This window comes from Melanerpes formicivorus, unplaced genomic scaffold (assembly GCF_026170545.1).
Source record: "Melanerpes formicivorus ecotype bairdi unplaced genomic scaffold, bMelFor1.0.p_v2 SCAF_205, whole genome shotgun sequence".
Classification (NCBI taxonomy): domain Eukaryota; kingdom Metazoa; phylum Chordata; class Aves; order Piciformes; family Picidae; genus Melanerpes; species Melanerpes formicivorus.
The window spans coordinates 281,981-302,588 of record NW_027142557.1 but is presented as its reverse complement, the minus strand read 5'-3'; the positions used below and the strand labels follow the sequence as shown (position 1 = coordinate 302,588).

General features: G+C 49.0%; 1 protein-coding gene across 5 annotated transcripts in view; it reads left to right on the top strand.

The window, feature by feature from the left end:
* Window positions 1-3,017: 3,017 nt before the first annotated feature.
* Window positions 3,018-20,608, top strand: part of ANGEL2 (angel homolog 2) — a 39,279-nt gene continuing 21,688 nt past the window's right edge. For 2 of the 5 annotated variants that reach the window (XM_068169604.1, XM_068169602.1), the window contains exons 1-7: window positions 3,018-3,097; window positions 4,501-4,937; window positions 8,236-8,495; window positions 10,718-10,787; window positions 14,169-14,590; window positions 17,829-17,955; window positions 20,160-20,220. In XM_068169604.1, the coding sequence (XP_068025705.1) occupies window positions 4,508-4,937; window positions 8,236-8,495; window positions 10,718-10,787; window positions 14,169-14,590; window positions 17,829-17,955; window positions 20,160-20,220 (1,370 nt within the window). In that variant the 5' untranslated portion in view covers window positions 3,018-3,097; window positions 4,501-4,507. Of the gene's footprint in view, window positions 3,098-3,200; window positions 3,564-4,500; window positions 4,938-8,235; window positions 8,496-10,717; window positions 10,788-14,168; window positions 14,591-17,828; window positions 17,956-20,159; window positions 20,221-20,608 lie in introns of those variants that run through there. The other 3 variants (XM_068169605.1, XM_068169606.1, XM_068169603.1) reach the window with 2 other exon arrangements.

Genomic DNA, 20,608 nt, shown 5'->3' with positions numbered 1-20,608 from the left:
GTAAAACTTCCTTTATTAGAATAAACCAAACCAGGTTGGAAGAGACCTTCAAGATCATCGTGTCCAACCAATCAACCAATCCAACCCACCCAAACAGCTAACCCATGGCACCAAGCACCCCATCAAGTCTCCTTCTGAACACCTCCAATGATGGCGACTCCACCACCTCCCCGGGCAGCCCATTCCAATGGGCAATCACTCTCTCTGTATAGAACTTCTTCCTAACATCCAACCTGAACCTTACCTGGTGCAGCCTGAGACTGTGTCCTCTTGTTCTGGTACTGGGTGCCTGGGAGAAGAGACCATCATCAGCCTGTCTACAACCTCCCTTCAGGTAGTTGTAGAGAGCAATAAGGTCTCCCCTGAGTCTCCTCCTCTCCAGGCTAAGCAACCCCAGCTCCCTCAGCCTCTCCTCATAGGGCTTGTGTTCCAAGACCCTCCCCAGCTTCGTTGCCCTTCTCTGGACACGCTCCAGCAAGTCAACCTCCTTCCTAAACTGAGGGGCCCAGAACTGGGCACAGGACTCGAGGTGTGGTCTAACCAGTGCAGTGTACAGGGGCAGAATGACCTCCCTGCTCCTGCTGGCCACACTGTTCCTGATGCAGGCCAGGATGCCATTGGCCCTCCTGACCGCTTGGGCACACTGCAGGCTCATGTTCAGCCTACCATCAACCAGCACCCCCAGGTCCCTCTCTGCCTGGCTGCTCTCCAGCCACTCTGACCCCAGCCTGTAGCACTGCATGGGGTTGTTGTGGCCAATGTGTAGAACCTGGCACTTGGATGTGTTAAATCTTGTACTGTTGGACTCTGCCCATCTGTCCAGCCTGTCGAGGTCCCTCTGCAGAGCCTCTCTATCCTCCAGCAGATCAACTCCTGCCCCCAGCTTGGTGTCGTCAGCAAATTTACTGATGATGATCCTTGGGGCACACCACTGGTGCCTGGCTGCCAGCTGGATGTGGCACCATTCACCACCACTCTCTGGGCTTGGCCCTCCAGCCAGTTTCTAACCCATCGCAGTGTGCTCCTAAAAATAACAGCAGTTGCTGTTACTACAGCTATGAGTTACTCTTTTCTATCTTAGAAATATACTTAGTACATAAGAATACTCCAAAAGTATAGAAAAGAACAAATTACCACAGTGACATAGGTGAGGAAAAATGTAGTTGAGAGATCTTTTGCTGCTCATATATATATATTATTACTGTCTACGACTACCTGAAGGGAGGTTGTAGCCTGATGGAGGTTGGTCTCTTCTCCCAGGCAACCAGCACCAGAACAAGAGGACACAGTCTCCAGTTGCACCAGGGGAGGTTTAGGCTGGATGTTAGGAAGAAGTTCTTCATAGAGAGATTGGCCATTGGAATGGGCTGCCCAGGGAGGTGGTGGAGTCACCATTGCTGGAGATGCTTAGGAAGAGACTGGATGGGGTTCTTGGTGCCATGGTTTAGTTCATTAGATGGTGTTGGATGATAGGCTGGACTCGATGATCTTGAAGGTCTTTTCCAACCTGGTTAATGCTATTCTATTCTATTCTATTCTATTCTCCTGGAGCTAGTAGCTTTGTTCTTCTATTACACTGTGGAAAAAAAATCAAGATAAAATGGATGGATATTTTTATCTTTTGCCAGTGAGTAACTTGTGTCTCAGAGCTGGAAAACCCAAAGCAGAGTTGACATGTTGCCTGAGTAACGCAGTCTTAACAGTATTCCAGTTCCAGTTCTCCCTACCACTCCTGGGAAAACTTTAAATTTGTTCTTCTTTATAGTCACTTTTATCATAGAATCATAGAATCAGCAAGGTTGGAAAAGACCTCAAAGATCATCAAGTCCAACCTGTCACCCAACACCTCATGCCTACTAGACCATGGCACCAAGTGCCACATCCAGTCCCCTCTTGAGCACCTCCAGGGTTGATGACTCCACCACCTCCCTGGGCAGCACATTCCAATGGCAAACAACTCTCTCAGTGAAGAACTTTCTCCTCACCTCCAGCCTAAACCTCCCCTGGCACAGCTTGAGATTGTGTCCTCTTGTTCTGGCACAACTAAAAGGAATACAGAGAAACAGTATTTAACTTGACTACAGTTCCTGCACTATTCAGCACTATCATACTTCATATGCTTTATACTATGTTTCCTTACAGTAAACAGAGCCAGCTTCTGTCGGCAGAAGACCTCAGGAAAGCATTGCAACTTACTATTCAAGCAACATCAACAGAAAGAGAAGATTGTTCGTGTGGCTGGGGAGCAGCCGTGAATCCATCCATGGGACTTGCAGGGTGGGTCTCCCACGCGCCCCTCAGGCCAGGTCTCCTCAGTGTGCCCTCAAATGGCACCTTGAAACAAACACACCGCAGGTCTCCCTTGAGACCTTTTGACACAGTAATCCCTGGGTGAGACTGCATGTGGAATGAAGCTGGAGGCAGGGAGATTCAGGCTGGATGGGAGGAGGAAGTTCTTCCCCATGAGAGTGGTGAGGCCCTGGAATGGGTTGTCCAGGGAGGTGGTTGGGGCCCTGTCCCTGGAGGTGTTTAAGGCCAGGCTGGCTGAGGCTCTGGCCAGGCTGATGTAGTGTGGGGTGTCCCTGCCCATGGCAGGGGGCTTGGAACTAGATGATCCTTGTGGTCCCTTCCAACCCTGACCGATACTATGATATGGAAACTACTGCATTAGGAGAGTCTTACATTCATTTAAAAGAGTGTAAAGTCTGAAGTCAAGCAACCTACAACCCGCTTTTGCTGTGTTGCCGCGGGACTGCTCCTCCTTCAACCATCCCCAGAGGCTACCTGCTGCCCGGAGGGCTCCGCGCCCGCCAACCCGCCCTGACCCAAGATGGTGGCCTGGGTTCGGCGTCCCCTTCCCGGATCAAACATGGCTCCGGCGCGCGGCCCCAGCGCTTGGACTACAAGTCCCAGGAGCGAGGCTCGGTGGCGTGCCGCGCTGTCACCGCCCGTGCGGATGACGCGGAGGGCCGGCAGCAAGGCGGCGGCGCGGGGAGCTGGCGCTGCCCTGGGATGACCCCTTCTGGGGCCGCCGCGGCTTCGCGGAGCCGGTAGCGGGGCTCCCCTGGGCCGGGCCCGCACCCGGGCCCGCTGGGAGGTAAACGAGAGCGCGGGGTTCCGGGGCGCGCTGGGATTCGGCTGGGCTCGGCAGCCGCCTGGGCGGCGCGGTGCGCAGAGCCGCGGGGCAGCGGCAGGAGGCTGTCGGGCGGCAGCCGGCCCTCCTCTCTTCCGTGCCCGGCGCCAAGGCAGGCTGTGCGAGGCTGTGCGGGGCTTTGCGCGGCTGGCGTGGCCTCGGCGACGTTGGAGCTGCGCGCTCATCAACATCCCCAAGTCCCGAGTGGGTGTCGGGGGAGGCCGGCGAGCGGCCTGGCCGCGGAACAGAGCCCCGGCGCGGTGGAGAGGCCTGGGGGTGCCTGACGAGTCCCTGGTTTTAACCCCCCGCCATTAGGCAGAGCAAGGCCGTGGTAAACAAAACGGCGGCGAGCGCGGGTCTCGGACTTTCCTTTGGTGGGGAATCAGGCGTTAAGAACGGAGACTTCCTTTCGCCGAAAAGCGCAGAGAAGGTTGGTTTGTTTTCGTGAAGGAGTGGAGCCGCTTCCTCTGAGCATCCTTAGTGCCGCGGTGCCCCGGGATGTGCTTTGCTACTGTGTGGTACGGTGCGCTGCGCTCGAAAGTGCTCTCCCCGGACAAACCCGTTGTGATGAAAGTTCATTTAGGGCTCATTCTCTAGGCCGAGTGGCAGATAGGAGGTTTTTGCTTTAGTTCAACTTCAGACATACTGAGCTTCGCTATCTTTTGCTGGTAAGCTCAGAATACACTTTCTTATCTAAACAATGAGGAAGCTGAGAGAGACTGAGGTCACTCATCCTTCTTTCCTGTGCTTTTATTGAGACACGGTTTTAGTTCTGGGAAAAAGGAAAAATCACCTTGTTTTTATGGCTGTAGTTGCTACTAATCCTGGGGTTTATACTTGGAAAAGAAGCAAAAATACAAATTTGGTCTATAAACCAGTGCCAGAGATACCATGAGAGTTAGCACCACTTTCCCAGTCTTGTTGGCATGGTGGTTTGAGCCAAGTCACAGAAGTCAGTGGCTTTTTAAACGTATTTCTGACAACTAAATGGAAAGTGGTTTTCTGATTCTTTTCAGATAGCCTTATGGTAAAGTGAATGCAGCATACAAACACAGCCTTTTGTAAGGTCATTTGGCAAAGGACTTGAAAAATCTGATGGTTGACTTCAGGAAGGCAGAAAAATAAACTCTGAACTGTTACTCAGATGAATGGAATTTGGAGATTAAATGGCATTTGTAAACCTGAATGGGGGGTGGGAACGATACAAGATTGCTTTTTGAAGTTCCACTTTACACATCGTTTTGATAAAGGTTTAAACATCTTGGATGTATCTAAAAACCTTTGACTATCTTTGTCATGAGTAGTGTGGTGTGCCTTCTCTAGGCAGATGTGATTGTGATCAGTGAAACCTGTGCTTTCTCTGGTAGACACTCCATGCTGCCCCGTCAAGTGCAGAGGCTGGGCAGAGACTGGATTGCCCATTGGAATGGTTCTCAGATACTCACCTTGAACAGCCCAGTCGCCAGCTATATGAGATGGGCTGGACACTATCCCTGGGCCTCATTTCCACTGCCTGTTCCAGTTGATTTCTCAGCAAACTGGAGACTCCCTCCATTTTTTGGACCTTGGAGACAATTTCAGAACTCTAACTGGCAGCTTGATAATAACTTCATGCAAAGTTCCTGCTTCCACCTACCTAACCCCAGTATGAAATCTGAGAGAGAAGAACCGTTGATAAAGAAGAGAAGACTCGTTGGCCAGTGTGATACTTCAACTCCTGAAGAAGAAATAAAGTTCCCTGATCAGAAGGAGACATTGTGTCATTCTGTAGGACAGAATGAGGGAAAACATGGCAGCAAGAAAGGTAAAAGATGCCCTTTGCTCGTTTCTGATTTAACTCTGGACACATCTAAGAGGTTATAAGCAATATTGCCTGCACCTTTTGAGTTACTGTGTTTCTTGGCACTTCTCTCAAGAAAACACCTGGCTTTAAAATGTTACAGCTTTGTGATGCTGTTCAGCCTGTAAACTTGCATTTTGTGCTGTCAAACAGCCTGCCTGAACTAGTTTCACTGGATGTGGTCAGTTATACAAGCGGTTGCCCATCTGGGGAGTTCTGACCTTGGTTCAGACAACTTTCTCAGGTGTCTCTCTGTTTTAAAGTGTAAAGATTTTGCTAGCTTGCTGTAGGGCTGAGCTAGCCTGATAATTGTATAGCTTCATTCCTTGTACTGTACCTGAGCTCTTAAAGCCCTGCTGGAACTGAACTGGCTTCTTTCTGAGCCACTTGAGTTATCTATGACCTAGACAACTAAGAATTAATGGAGTGAGATGTAATGGTGTTTTCTTCAGGTGTGGTAGTGCATTGTTGTTCTTCAAACTGTATTCAAGCCACTGACATGTTAGGAAGTTCTGTGTCAGACCACGACTGGCAGAGCAAACAGCAAATGCCCTTGTTCAGATAAACACAATTAAGAGGTACAGAGATGTCTACCTAACTCTCTAACAGATTTTCATGAGTTATGTGGATATTAACAGGTTTTGTCTGCTGTGAAGCAGAGGGCACAGTCAAAATTGAGGCCCTATTGTATAAATCACTTCCTTAACAAAACAAAGTTGTAACACAACTGAAAAGAGCAACAGCAGCCCAAAGGGATTTTTGGACACAAATATCCATAAAGCTTAGGAATTTCAGGGACTGAAGGAACAGAGTTTGCTTTGTGCTTTTGTTGCTGAGCCCTCTCTTCACCACCCTTGACATGCCTTCATCTGAGAGTGTGGTTAGCATTGTGTGAACCCTTTGTTTGATTCCTTTCCCTTCATTAGTCATGGATAGAGAAATCAACAAGATGTCCATCTGCTGCTCTAAAGGGTGTATCCCAGGCTGACATACCTCATCTGCACTGAGGAAGTAGTGGCAGAAGGCAGCATAAGACTATGTCAGCAGGCTGGATTTGGTTTACCTGTTGGACAGGCTGTCTACAGGGATCAGTGTGGTGCAGTCTGACTGCAACAGTCTCCTTAGAAAATGCCAGTTTCCTAATTTCAAAGCAGTTTGAAATCCAGGGCAATAAATGCTTTTGTGCTTGGGGTTTTTGTTTTGTATGGAAGCACCAGTTATAAATAGAATTAAAAGTTCATCTTGAACAGAGTGGCTAAGTCACTGCTAATCAAGTAAACTTTGAGAATTGCTTAAATACTTTGAAAGGCAAGTAGTTGTTAGGAGAATGGTATATAAGAGCAGTAGGAAGTCATGTGGCATATGATCTCCTTCCACAATAGGTGACACACTGAGTGGGTGAGGGAAGGCCTGTGGACATTGTCTACCTGGACTTTAGTAGAGCTTTGACACTGTATCCCACAGCATTCTCCTTCAGAAACCCATGGCACAAGGCTTGGATAAGTGCTCTCTGCATTGGGTAAAAAAATGGCTGGATGGCTGGGCCCAAAGAGTGATGGTGAATGGAGCTAAATGTGGCCCAGTACCCAGTCACTAGTGGTGACCCCTGGGGTTCAGTTTTGGGGCCTGTCATCTTTAATATCTTTATCAATGATCTAGATGAGGAGATTGAGTGCACCCTCATTAAGCCTGGAGATTACACCAAGCTGGGTGGCTGTGTTGATCTTCTAGAGGCTAGGGAAGCTTTAGAACATGATCTGGACAGGTTAGCTAGATGGGCCAAGGCTAATCATACAAAGTTCAGCAAGGCTAAGTGCCAGGTCCTCCACCTGGGTCAGAACAACCCCATGGTAAGCTACAGACATGGGGATGTGTGGTTGGGAAGCTGCGACTTGGAGAGGGACCTGGGTGTATTGGTTGACAGTGTCAGCAGCGTGCCCAGGTGGCCAAGAAAGCCATTGGCCTCCTGGCTTGTATTTGAAACATTGTGGCCAGCTGGAATGGGGAGATGATTGCGCCCCTGTACTCAGCACTGGTGAGGACATACATCGAGTATTGTGTTCAGTTCTGGGCCCCTCACTACAACAATGACAATGAGGTGCTGGAGAAGGGTGATGAGGCTTATGAAGGGCCTGGAATGCATGACCTACAAAGAGTGTCTAAGGGAGCTGGGGTTGTTCAGTCTAGAGGAGAGGGGGCTGAGGGGAGACCTCATTGCTCTCTACAGCTACAGGAAGGGGGGGTTAGAGGAGGGGGCCAGGCTCTTCTCCTTGGTGTCAAGGTCAGGCAGAAAGGAGCCTGGGGGTACTGGTTGATAGTAGGCTGAGCGTGAGCCAGCAGTGTGCTCCAGGTGGCCAAGAAGGCCAATGGCATCCTGGCCTGCATCAGGAACAGTGTGGCCAGCAGGAGCAGGGAGGTCATTCTGCCCCTGTACTCAGCACTGGTTAGGCCACACCTTGAGTCCTGTGTCCAGTTCTGGGCCCCTCAGTTTAGGAAAGATGTTGAGTTGCTGGAAGGTGTCCAGAGAAGGGCAACAAAGCTGGGGAGGGGCTTGGAGCACAGCCCTGTGAGGAGAGGCTGAGGGAGCTGGGGTTGCTTAGCCTGGAGAAGAGGAGGCTCAGGGGAGACCTTCTTGCTGTCTACAACTCCCTGGAGGGGGGTTGTAGCCAGGTGGGGGTTGGTCTCTTCTCCCAGGCAAGCAGCACCAGAACAAGAGGACACAGTCTCAAGCTGTGCTAGGGGAGGTTTAAGCTGGATGTTAGGAACAAGAAAGAGTTGATTGGCCATTGGAATGTGCTGCCCAGGGAGGTGGTGGAGTCACCGTCACTGGAGGTGTTTAAGAGGGGACTGGATGAGGCACTTGGTGCCATGGTTTAGTTGATAAGTTGGTGTTGGCTGATAGGTTGGACTTGATGATCTCAGAGGTCTTTTCCAACCTGGTCTGGTTTGGTCTGGTCTAGTCTAGTCTATTCTATTCTATGGGACAGGACTAGGGGAAATGGTTTCAGTATGTACCAGGGGACATTTAGGCTGGGTGTTAGGAATTACTTCTTCACTGAGAGAGTTCTCAAACGTTGGAATGGTCTGCTCAGAGCAGTGGTGGAGTCACTGTCCCTGGAGATGTTTCAGTAGCAAGCAGATCTGGCACTTAGGGACATGAGTTAGTGCTGGGTCGAGGATTGGACTGGATTGGATGATCTTAGAGGCCTCTTCCAACTGAATGATGTTACATAACTTTGTCTGCTTCGTCTGCTTTTAACAGGATCCATCAAAAGACACTGGGAGTACTTCTGTCAGCACAACAGAGCAATGAAAATCAAGGACTTTAAAACCAAAGAAAGCGACCAGAGCAATACAGAAAGCGAAGCAAAATTTGATTTTACAGTCATGTCTTACAACATCCTCTCACAGAATTTGTTAGAAGATAACTCCCACCTGTACAAACACTGCAGGCAGCGACTGCTCACGTGGACTTACAGATTTCCCAACATTCTACAAGAAATCAAGCAGCTGGATGCAGATGTGAGTAGAAAATCAGCATGTAGATGCTTCTTAAGCACTGATAAACTGGAGCAGCAAGTTTGTGCTGGTCTTTGTCTTGATAGGTTGGCTGTCTGGTGAATCCAGCTGAGCTTTTAGTTATGCCATGCCTAGCAGTACTTTCAGTTTAAGCTTATGCAATTAGTCCATTCTGTGCAATCTGAACTTGCAGCAAAGGCAAACTCTACGCTATGCATCACTCATATTTGCCTTCTTTGTCCATAGCCTCCTGGGATGGTCTTTTTGACATGATTTTGATCTTCTGCTGATGCACTGAACTGTTTTTTATGATGCCAAAACATAGATCTTTCTCAGTCAGTGCCCAGAGTACACTGAGTGAAGTGCTGTAAAACACATTGAACATGGGAGTGGCTATAGTTGCACAGACTGAAGGTGCACCTGCTCTGGTGGTGTGTTTGTAACAGGAGCCAGTGCTTACAGCAGGAGATCAAGGCTCCTTGCTCCAGAATAGTCTCTGTTTCTGAGACTGTGCAGTTTAGCATCTGGGGATAAATGCTGAAGGCTGAAAGATGCAGTTGTCAGTAGCATTTGTGTGAGACTGATCCAAAAGCATCCCTCTCAAGTGTTCATTTCTCTCTTTGCCTGATATTCTCCACCATTTGACTTGTGAACAAACTTACTGATACAACTGATATTAGGGTCTGAAAATATACCTTACCATTTCTGGGTTGGCTGTGGGGTTTTTTGTTTGTTTTTGAGAACTCCTATCACTTAATCAGGAAGTCAAATTGGTAAGCTTTTTGATTCAGGTGGTGTTCAGGCCAGTAAAAAGGTTGTGACTGAATCCAACCTGTTTGTGCCACAAAGCAGTGCAAAATCACAGGAGCTGTGTGGAAGCCACATTAAAACTGCTTTGTGTCATTTGAGAAATGCAGTTTTGTTAGTATGTGGCCAGGAAGATGAAGATTAAAGTGCTTTTCAAGTAGTTAATTTCTTCCCTAGTAAATGTATACATGCTGCATGTGTATCTTTACACTGAGATACTTTAGTGGGCTTTCCAGGGGGAGCATTGGGCAGAGAAGCTCTGGTGAGGATATGCCTGGTGCTATTAGTGGTAACAGACAGTTTGCCAAGATGGAAGTGTTGGAGCCAAAGCCAGCCTCTGGCAAAGAGCAGTTTGCATTGGGGTACTTAGCAAACGCTGCAGAGCCACAGCACAAAGCACCAGGGTAAAGAGTTGATGCCTTGTATTGCATGTATTGATCATGGCAGGCACACACCCCAGTAGGTGCAGGTGCCCTTTCTGCAGGGGAATTTCTTGCTGAAGGATGCAGACTTTTAACTGATGCATTGTTTTGAACTGTAACCTTAAAGTGAAACAGAGAGTTACAGCATCACAGTATAACCAAGGTTGGAAGAGACCTCGAGGATCATCGAGTCCAACCTGTCACCACAGACCTCATGACTAGACCATGGCACCAAGTGCCATATCCAATGCCCTCTTGAACACCTCCAGGGATGGTGACTCCACCACCTCCCTGGGCAGCACAGTCCAATGATGAATGACTCTCTCAGTGAAGAACTTTCTCCTCACCTCGAGTCTAAACCTCCCCTGGTGCAGCTTGAGACTGTGTCCCCTTGTTCTGGTGCTGGTTCAGAGATTTGGGTCTCCTTTGAGCCCTTGAATGAGCTGCTGTCAGCTGGGGAAGTGAGTCTGTTGCTGCAGCTCTGCACGCAGTGCTGTCATTACCCATCAGGAACTCAATCCTTCATCAGAGCCCCGAGGTGGCTGCAAATCTGTGTGCTACTGCAGTGTGCACAGCAAAGGCTCCAGGATGCTCAGAACTCTTAATGAAGTATTTTGAGACTGAGCTTTGGTTCAGGTTGTTACAACACAGACACATGTTGTCCACTCTGTAGTTACTTGGCCTTTTTATATCACTGCTCTGGCAGCTACCCCTCCCTAAACTGATGAGACTAAATTAGCAGGGCATTATTGTGATTACAGTTAATTTACATCTGAAAATACATGTCTGTCTGAGAAAAGGTGGTAGGAATTGGGGCCCCCTTCAGTCTTCAGGAGCACTTTCCATAGGACAATGAATTCTTTTATGGGATTACAGACACAAAAGGCCACTGAATTTTGAGTTTATTTATACCTGCCCAGGCTGCAAATGGAGGTAAGACAGGCTGATATGCTGATGTGTTCACAACTGGCTTTTAACTGTAAACTTTCACCTTAGGTACTCTGTTTACAAGAAGTCCAAGAAGATCACTACAGAGCAGAGATCAAGTCAAGTTTGGAATCCCTGGGTATGATGAAACTCTGATGATCCTTGTGTTGTTTCCAGCATGGATTTAGGAAGGGCAGGTCCTGCCTCTCCAACCTGATTTCCTTCTATGATCAGGTGACCCGTCTGGTGGACGTGGGGAGGCCTGTGGATGTGGTCTACCTGGACTTCAGCAAGGCCTTTGACACCGTCCCCCACAGCAAACTGCTGGCTAAGCTGTCAGCCCCTGGCTTGGACGGCAGCATTCTGTGCTGGGTTAGGAACTGGCTGGAGGGCCGGGCCCAGAGAGTGGTGGTGAATGGTGCCACAGCCAGCTGGCAGCCAGGCACCAGTGGTGTCCCCCAGGGATCAGTGCTGGGCCCCATCCTCTTCAACATCTTCATTGATGATCTGGATGAGGGGGTTGAGTCAGTCATCAGCAAGTTTGCAGATGACACCAAGTTAGGAGCAGATGTTAGTCAGTTAGAGGGTAGAAAGGCTCTGCAGAGGGACCTCGACCGACTGGACAGATGGGCAGAGTCCAAGGTGATGGCATTCAACAAGTCCAAGTGCTGAGTGCTGCACTTTGGCTACGGCAACCCCATGCAGAGCTATAGGCTGGGGTCAGAGTGGCTGAGAGCTGCCAAACAGAGAGGGACCTGGGGGTGCTGATTGACAGCTGCCTAAACATGAGCCAGCAGTGTGCCCAGGTGGCCAAGAGGGCCAATGGCATCCTGGTCTGCATTAGGAATAGTGTGGCCAGCAGGAGCAGGGAAGTCATTGTGCCCCTGTACTCTGCTTTGGTTAGGCCTCACCTTGAGTCCTGTGTCCAGTTCTGGGCCCCTCAGTTTAAGAAGGACATCGAAACACTTGAATGTGTCCAGAGAAGGGCAACAAGGCTGGGGAGAGGCCTTGAAAACAAGCCCTGTGAGGAGAGGCTGAGGGAGCTGGGATTGTTTAGCCTGGAGAAGAGGAGGCTCAGGGGTGACCTCATTGCCCTCTACAACTACCTGAAAGGTGGTTGTAGCCAGGAAGGGGTTGGTCTCTTCTCTCTAGCAACCAGCACCAGAACAAGGGGACACAGTCTCAAGCTGTGCCAGGGGAGGTTTGGTCTTGAGGTGAGGAGGAAGTTCTTCACCGAGCGAGTCATTCATCATTGGAATGTGCTGCCCAGGGAGGTGGTGGAGTCATCGTCCCTGGAGGCGTTCAAGAGGAGATTGGATGTGGCACTTGGTGCCATGGTCTAGTCATGGGGTCTGTGTTGATAGGTTGGACTCGATGATCCTCGAGGTCCTTTCCAACCTAAGTGATACTGTGATACTGTGTTTGCTACTCACCCCCGCACCTGCTTCCCCAGAAAAACCCTCTCCTAAGGAATCAAGTCTCCTGCCATTACATGCAACAGTGTTGCACACCCCCTTTTCTAATCTTAAGTGCTCTCTTGAAACTACCATAGTGTTTTCCACCAAGATTCCTGTCAGGTAGCTTCTCTAGAATGTTTTTTCCTCACTTGAGATCTTCCAAATATCAACACTATATTTTATCTCTACTCAGTTTGTATTCATTAGCTTTTATGCTAGTGCTGTTAGCCAGTCTAAATAGCAGTGTTTTATCACTCTCCTGTGTGAATTTATGGAAGGAGCATGCTGCTGGGGGTGTGATTCCATGGTGGTTTAAACTGATTTAAATCTTTTATGCCTTGCATCTCCATCCAACCCTAAGGCCCCCCTCTATTCCTGGCACTGCTTCTTAGAGTAGAATTAACCAGGTTGGAAGAGGCCTCTGAGATCATCATGTCCAACCCATCATCCAACACTATCTAATCAACTAAACCATGGCACCAAGCACCCCATCCAGTCTCTTCCTTCTTCTTACTTGTCTGGTGCCTGGAGAAGTCAGTTCAAGGAGCAGCACTGGGCTGATGCCTTCTTTTAGTTTTTGGTTAGTTGAAGGTAGTCTCACTCCCAGAACTGTTTGTTTGTAAAGAAACAGTACTCCACAGTACTCCTTTTTAAATCCTCTTGAGATGCAAAATGATGCTGTAAAGCCAGGCTTGTGAGGGCAGCTGATTTTCCTGCTGCTATACACAAGGATCTGGAGCTTGCTGTAACTTTTCCTTTTCCCCTCTGTGGCTCCTTTGCCCTGGTGAAATCCAGCAGTCCAGCAGAATACTATCCAAACTAATTTTGTTGTCCTGGATTCGTTTCTTTGTTTGCTTACTGAGTTAAAGGGGAGTGCCACAACAAGTGACAGGAGTAGAGAGCCTGGAGCTGGAAGAGAGGAGCAGGAATCCCCTGTTCCATTCAGCAGATTGAGTTGCTCCACTTCAGGGGGTTGTACTTCATGAATTCACATGGCATGGGCTGTGCAGAGAAGAATTGTTCAATGGCAAAACCTGCATATTCTTTCCAGATCATTAGTTTTTCTTATGTAGTTAAGGTCTGGTTAAAATCTACCTCTCACTTCTAGATAAAATTAAGAACTTGGCAAATTGCTGTTCTCAGGTGGACTTCACAGCATCACAGAATCACCAAGGTTGGAAGAGACCTCAAAGATCATCAAGTCCAACCTGTCACCACAGACCCCATGACTAGACCATGGCACCAAGTGCCACATCCAATCCCCTCTTGAACACCTCCAGGGATGGTGACTCCACCACCTCCCTGGGCAGCACATTCCAATGCCAAATGACTCTCAGTGAAGAACTTTCTCCTCACCTCCAGCCTAAACCTCCCCTGGTGCAGCTTGAGACTGTGTCCTCTTGTTCTGGTGCTGGTTGCTAGAGAGAAGAGACCAACCCCTTCCTGGCTACAACCACCTTTCAGGTAGTTGTAGAGAGCAATGAGGTCTCCCCTGAGCCTCCTCTTCTCCAGGCTAAGCAACCCCAGCTCCCTCAGCCTCTCCTCACAGGGCTGTGCTCCAGACCCCGCCCCAGCCTCATTGCCCTTCTCTGGACACGTTCAAGTCTTTTGATGTCCTTCCTAAACTGAGGGGCCCAGAACTGGACACAGGACTCAAGGTGTGGCCTAACCAGTGCAGAGTACAGGGGCACAATGACTTCCCTGCTCCTGCTGGCCACACTATTCCTGATGCAGGCCAGGATGCCATTGGCCCTCTTGGCCACCTGGGCACACTGCTGGCTCATGTTCAGCTGCTGTCAGCCAGTACCCCCAGGTCCCTTTCTGCCTGGCTGCTCTGTAGCCACTCTGACTCCAGCCTGTAGCTCTGCCTGGGGTTGTTGTGGCCAATGTGTAGACTAAACTGAAGGCAGAAGTTTCCCATTTCCATGTGAAGTGTTGGATGCTTTAGACTCCTTCAGAAAAGGAGAGTGAGGGGGTTCTAACTTCTCGTTTTTTGATTATCATTTTTCACTAATCTCTGTTTGTACAATGGTATTTTATGCTTTGAACTGCCTCTCTTGCAGGGTACCACTGTGAGTATAAAATGAGGACAGGGAGGAAACCTGATGGCTGTGCTATTTGCTTCAAAACTGCCAAGTTCAGCCTGATTTCAGCAAACCCTGTGGAATTTTTTCGCCATGATATTCCCCTCCTGGACAGGGACAACGTTGGACTGGTGCTGCTTCTCCAGCCCAGGCTTCACTGTAAGGCCAATGCTGCAATCTGTGTAGCAAATACACATCTCCTGTACAACCCAAGGCGAGGGGACATCAAACTGACCCAGCTTGCAATGCTCCTGGCAGAGATTGCTAGTGTTGCCCCTCAGAAGGATGGGACCTTCTGCCCAATTATCATCTGTGGCGACTTCAATTCTGTTCCTGGCTCTCCATTGTACAGCTTTATAAAGGAAGGAAAGTTAAATTATGAAGGACTTGCTATAGGAAAGGTAGGCTCTGCTTTTCATGTCTAACAAAAATGTTAATGCTGATTTAAGATAACAGTTGAGTGCTGCTAGCCTGCCATAGCTGTGAGTCTTTGCCTTGCAGTACCAGTGTTAGTGCCTTTTAAACAGCCTGCAGAGAGGTTACTGTGGAGTTACTGAAATAAGCTTGGGTATATTGGCTGGGCCTTACAGGATATTGTGTCTGCTTCCAGCAGTCTGAGATTAAATACTTGCCAACACATTCATAGTATCATAGCATCAGTCAGGGTTGGAAGGGACCACAAGGATCATCTAGTTCCAACCCCCCTGCCATGGGCAGGGACACCCCACACTACATCAGCCTGGCCAGAGCCTTATCCAGCCTGGGCTTAAACACCTCCAGGGACAGGGCCTCAACCACCTCCCTGGACAACCCATTCCAGGGCTTCACCACTCTCATGGGGAAGAACTTCCTCCTCACCTCCAGCCTGAATCTCCCCACCTCCAGCTTCATTCCATTCCCCCTAGTCCTATCACTACCTGAGATCCTGAGCAGTCCCTCCCCAGCCTTCCTGTAGCCCCCTTCAGATACTGGAAGGCCACAATTAGGTCACCTGGGAGCCTTCTCTTCTCCAGACAGAACAGCCCCAACTCCTTCAGTCTGTCCTCACAGGAGAGGTGGTCCAGCCTTCTGCTTATCCTTATGGCCCTTCTCTGGACACCTTACAGCATGTCTTGACATGCAGTTCACAGTATTCACAGGGGTTGGAAGGGACCTCTGGAGATCATCGAGTCCAATCCCCATGCCAGAGCAGGACCATAGAATCTAGTGCAGGTCGCACAGGAATGCATCCAGATGGGTCTGGAAATTCTGCAGAGAAGGAGACTCCGCAATCTCCCTGGGGAGCCTGTGCCAGTGCTCTGGGACCCTGACAGTAAAGAAGTTCCTCCTCATGTTGAGGTGGAGCCTCCTGCACTGTAGTTTATGTCCATTACCCCTTGTCCTATCACAGGGTGCAGGTAAGCAGAGCCTGTCCCTTCTCTCCTGACCCCCAGCCCTCAGATATTTGTAAACATTTATTAAATCCCCTCTCAGTCTCCTCTTCTCCAGACTAAATAGCCCCAGGGCTCTCAGCCTCTGCTCATAAGGCACATGCTCCAGTCTCTCAATCTCCCTCATAGCCCTCTGTTGGACACTCTCTGGCAGATCCCTGTCCCTCCTGAGCTGGGGAGCCCAAAACTGGACACAATATTCCAGGTGAGGTCTCACCAGGGCAGAGTAGAGGGGAAGGAGAACTTTCCTCAATCTGCTGGACACACTCCTAATGCACCCCAGGATCCCATTGGCCTTCTTGGCCACCAGGGCACATTGCTGTCCCATGGATAACTTGTTATCCACCAGGTCCTTCTCCACGGGGCTGCTCTCTAGTACTGAGCAGTTTATTATTCCTTCTCAGATGCACTTAGGTGAACCTCATTAGGTTCCTCTTTCCCAGCTCTCAGGCTATCCAGGTCTTGCTGAATGGCTGCACAGCCTTCAGGCATATCAGCCAAGCCTCCCAGTTTGGTATCCTCAGCAAACTTGCTGAGCAGACTCTCTGTCCCCCCCATCAATGTCATTAGCCACAGGATGATTGTGTCACTATGTGTAAGTGTCCTGGTCTTTAAGGTAGGATAAAATAACTAATCAAATACCTTCTGTGTGCTCCCTGAAAGGATGACTCTTATTTTAGATACACTTTGAATTACAGTGGCTAGAATAACTGGGAAAGTGAAAATTGAGTTAGATGCAGGTGAGATGATTTTTGTTGCAAACTCTTGTATGTAGCCTTTGGATGTGTCAGATGCTATTTAATAGACTGCAACTGGAGTGTATAGAAGGAGAAAACACGAAAAAATAACCCCACTGGTGTTTGGGGCTTGAAACAACTAACCACAAGCAACAGAATGACCTGATGTAGTCCCAGAAGAGTAAGAAGCATCATGGAGAAGGACATTGAGACACTTGAATGTGTCCAGAGAAGGGCAACAAGGCTGGGGAGAGGCCTTGAGCACAGCCCTGCGAGGAGAGGCTGAGGGAGCTGGGATTGTTTAGCCTGGAGAAGAGGAGGCTCAGGGGAGACCTCATTGCTCTCTACAGCGACCTGAAGGGAGGTTGTAGCCAGGAAGGGGTTGGCCTCTTCTGTCAAGCACCCAGCACCAGAACAAGAGGACACAGTCTCAAGCTGTGCCAGGGGAAGTTTAGGCTGGAGGTGAGGAGAAAGTTCTTCCCAGAGAGAGTCATTCATCATTGGAATGTGCTGCTTGGGGAGGTGGTGGAGTCCCCATCCCTGGAGGTGTTCAAGAGGGGATTGGATGTGGCACTTGGTGCCATGGTTTAGTCATGAGGTCTGTGGTGACAGGTTGGACTTGATGATCTTTGAGGTCTCTTCCAACCTTGGTGATTCTGTGATGCTGTGATGTCTGCTAGGGAGCTGTATGTACTCAGTCCTGTTATGCAGCTACAAATGGTCTGAGTAGTCTCTCACGTTAGTGTCCCAAGAACTATCTTAAAGAATTGGGTAGCCACAAAAAACTTGGTAAGGAGGTGTACCTAGGGGTGCCATTATTTTTACAGAGGTTTGACATCAACCTTATAAAGTATTTAAGGGGCTGAGGCTTGAAACTTGACCCAAAAATGTCCACTCATTTCAGCTTTTGGTTGTTTGGGGTTTTGGGTTCTTTTAGTAAATCAGATTTCTATCTGAAATCAGCCCCTCAGTTTAAGAAGGACATTGAGACAGTTGAACATGGGCAGAGAAGGGCAGCGAGGCTGGGGAGAGGCCTTGAGCACAGCCCTGTGAGGGGAGGCTGAGGGAGCTGGGGTTGTTTAGCCTGGAGAACAGGAGGCTCAGGGCAGACCTCATTGCTGTCTACAACTACCTGAAGGGAGGTTGTATCGAGGTGGGGTTGGTCTCATGTCCCAGGCAACCAGCACCAGAACAAGAGGACACAGTCTCAAGCTGTGCCAGGGGAGGTTTAGGCTGGAGGTAAGGAGAAAGTTCTTCCCAGAAAGAGAGATTGCCCATTGGAATGTGCTGCCCAGGGAGGTGGTGGAGTCCCCATCCCTGGAGGTGTTCAAGAGGGGATTGGAGGTGGCACTTGAAGCCATGGTTTAGTTAGTCAGGAGGTGTTGGGTGACAGGTTGGACTTGATGATCTCTGAGGTCTTTTCCAAGCTTACTGATTCTCTGGTTCTAAAAAGCTCATGTGTTCTTTCTTAGGTCTCTGGACAAGAACAGTTCCCCAGAGGACAAAGAATCTTATCCATCCCAATTTGGCCCAAAAAATTGGGTATTTCACAAAACTGTGTGTATGAAATAAAACAGCAGCAAAAAGAAGATGATGCAGGTCAGTGTCTGGGTCGGTGATTTTTGTGATCCTTTGAAAGTATCATTCAGATATCACTGAAAAACTGATGTCCTGTTCTGGGGAGGGGCTAAACAGTGAGTCTTGAGCTTACAGAGCTTCCTCGTTGGGCTCAGGGATTTGTTCATATAAGCATTTGCAAGCTTGAATCTTTAGAAGGCAACAGTTAGGAACTGCCATTTGAAGAGCTGGTGTGCAACACTTCAGCTGCTGGGTTTACTGGCCGGGCCCAGAGAGTGGTGGTGAATGGTGCCACAGCCAGCTGGCGGCCAGTCACCAGTGGTGTCCCCCAGGGATAAGTGCTGGCCCTGTGCTCTTTAACATCTTCATTGATGATCTGGATGAGGGGGTTGAGTCAGTTTGCAGACGACACAAAGTTAGGTGCAGATGTTAGTCAATTAGAGGGTAGAAAGGCTCTGCAGAGGGACCTCGACTGACTGGACAGATGGGCAGAGTCCAATGGGACGGCATTCAACAAGTCCAAGTACCAGGTGCTGCACTTTGGCCACAGCAACCCCATGCAGAGCTACAGGCTGGGGTCAGAGTGGCTGGAGAGCTGCCAAACAGAGAGGGACCTGGGGGTGCTGATCGACAGCCACCTGAATATGAGCCAGCAGTGTGCCCAGGTGGCCAAGAGGGCCAATGGCATCCTGGCCTGCATTAGGAATAGTGTGGCCAGCAGGAGCAGGGAAGTCATTGTGCCCCTGTACTCTGCTTTGGTTAGGCCACACCTTGAGTCCTGTGTCCAGTTCTGGGCTCCTCAGTTTAAGAAGGACATTGAGACACTTGAGCGTGTCCAGAGAAGGGCAACAAGGCTGGGGAGAGGCCTTGAACACAAGCCCTATAAGAAGAGGCTGAGGGAGCTGGGATTGTTTAGCCTGGAGAAGAGGAGGCTCAGGGGTGACCTCATTGCCCTCTGCAACTACCTGAGGGGTGGTTGTAGCCAGGAGGGGGTTGGTCTCTTCTCCCAGGCAACCAGCACCAGAACAAGAGGACACAGTCTCAAGCTGCGCCAGGGGAGGTTTAGACTCGAGGTGAGGAGAAAGTTCTTCACCGAGCGAGTCATTCGTCATTCGAGCAGGTTGCCCAGGGAGGTGGTTGAGTCCCCACCCCTGGAGGCGTTCAAGAGAGCATTGGATGTGGCACTTGGTGCCATGGTCTAGTCATGGGGTCTGTGTTGATAGGTTGGACTCGATGATCCTCGAGGTCCTTTCCAACCTTAGTTATACTGTGATACATCATGGGAGCCAGTTGTACTGTGACTGGGAGAAGAGAGATGGAGGCAAGCAGTGCGTGTCTGTAGCACGAACCTGCATTCTGCTTCAGTGTGTGTGTTATAGTGCAGGCACTTTCTGGAGCAAGTGGGAAAAGCAAGTGGTTTCTTTCATCTACCTCTTTTTTTAGAGACAGGGGGTAAAAAGCCTACCAAATGTAAATGAATGGGACCTAGATTCAGACGAATTTAGCCCAGCTTTGTGAATTGTGTATTGCCAGTTTGTGGTGGGTTCGAAGATTCCCCCCAACGTTAAATTTACAGCCAGGCTAACTCATTTAGAAGCAAATGAAGCTGTGTTTACAAGCAGAGACTGCACTCCACAATGGAATGCAATGAAAGTGTGCAAAGTAGAGACTATTTACAATGTTATATAGATATTTACAACTAGCAAACAACACAGAAAGCCTCCTGGTCAAAAAGAGATCAGGGAAGCTGCTCCGCTGCCCCCTCCCCTAAACCTCCCAGACCCCCCTGTACCAAGAAAGAGGAGCTGAGAGAAAGCAGCGTTAGTCTTATCTCAAAGCCAGCCAGAAGCAGCATCTTCTCCCCAGTTATCTTCTCCCCAGCAAAGCAAAACAGCCAGGATCAGAGAAGAAGAGAAAAGGAATGGGAATGGAAGTGAAATGTGAATTGTTGTGATACAGCTTCTCTCACCCCAGACATTTGTCCAATGAGTTTGTTTAGAATAATCTTTTGTTTTCCTTTTTATACCCAAATAGTGATTTATTGATAGCTTTCTACTTTTCTGCTCAAAATCTGCAGCTAAATTTTAAAGGCATAGCCTAAAACCACCACACTGTTTGCAAGAAATAAGTGTGTTTAAAGATGCTTCTCTGGTAGGTTTTATTTTCTGTGGTTCTTCAGTACATCCTACTCTTAAATGTAAATTGAATGTGCTTTTATTTTGCAGGAGAAAAAGTGGAAGCAGCAAAACAGGACAGCACTCAGGAGATTGTAATAGCATCTGAGAAGTAGGTTTTGGGGAGCAAAAATGGAAGCCCTTGGCTGGTTCCTGGTTTTGGGGATTTGTTTTGGTTTTAGGCCAAACTTGTATCTGATTCTGGACTCGTGTCCAGATGCTCACCCAACACAATCTGCCCATCTGGCAAAAAAGATCATTGTCCATTTCAACATGAAAAGGCTGATAGGACAGCTAAAGACTAGACCTGAGAATGGTGAGTGAGTGTGTGTGCTCTTGCAGGAACTTGCAGGGATCAGTGCTGGGCTCCATCCTGTTCAATATCGTTATTGATGATCTGGATGAGGGAATTGAGTCCATCAGCAGTAAATTTGCAGATGACACCAAGCTGGGGGCAGGAGTTGATCTGTTAGAGGGTAGGAGAGCTCTGCAGAGGGACC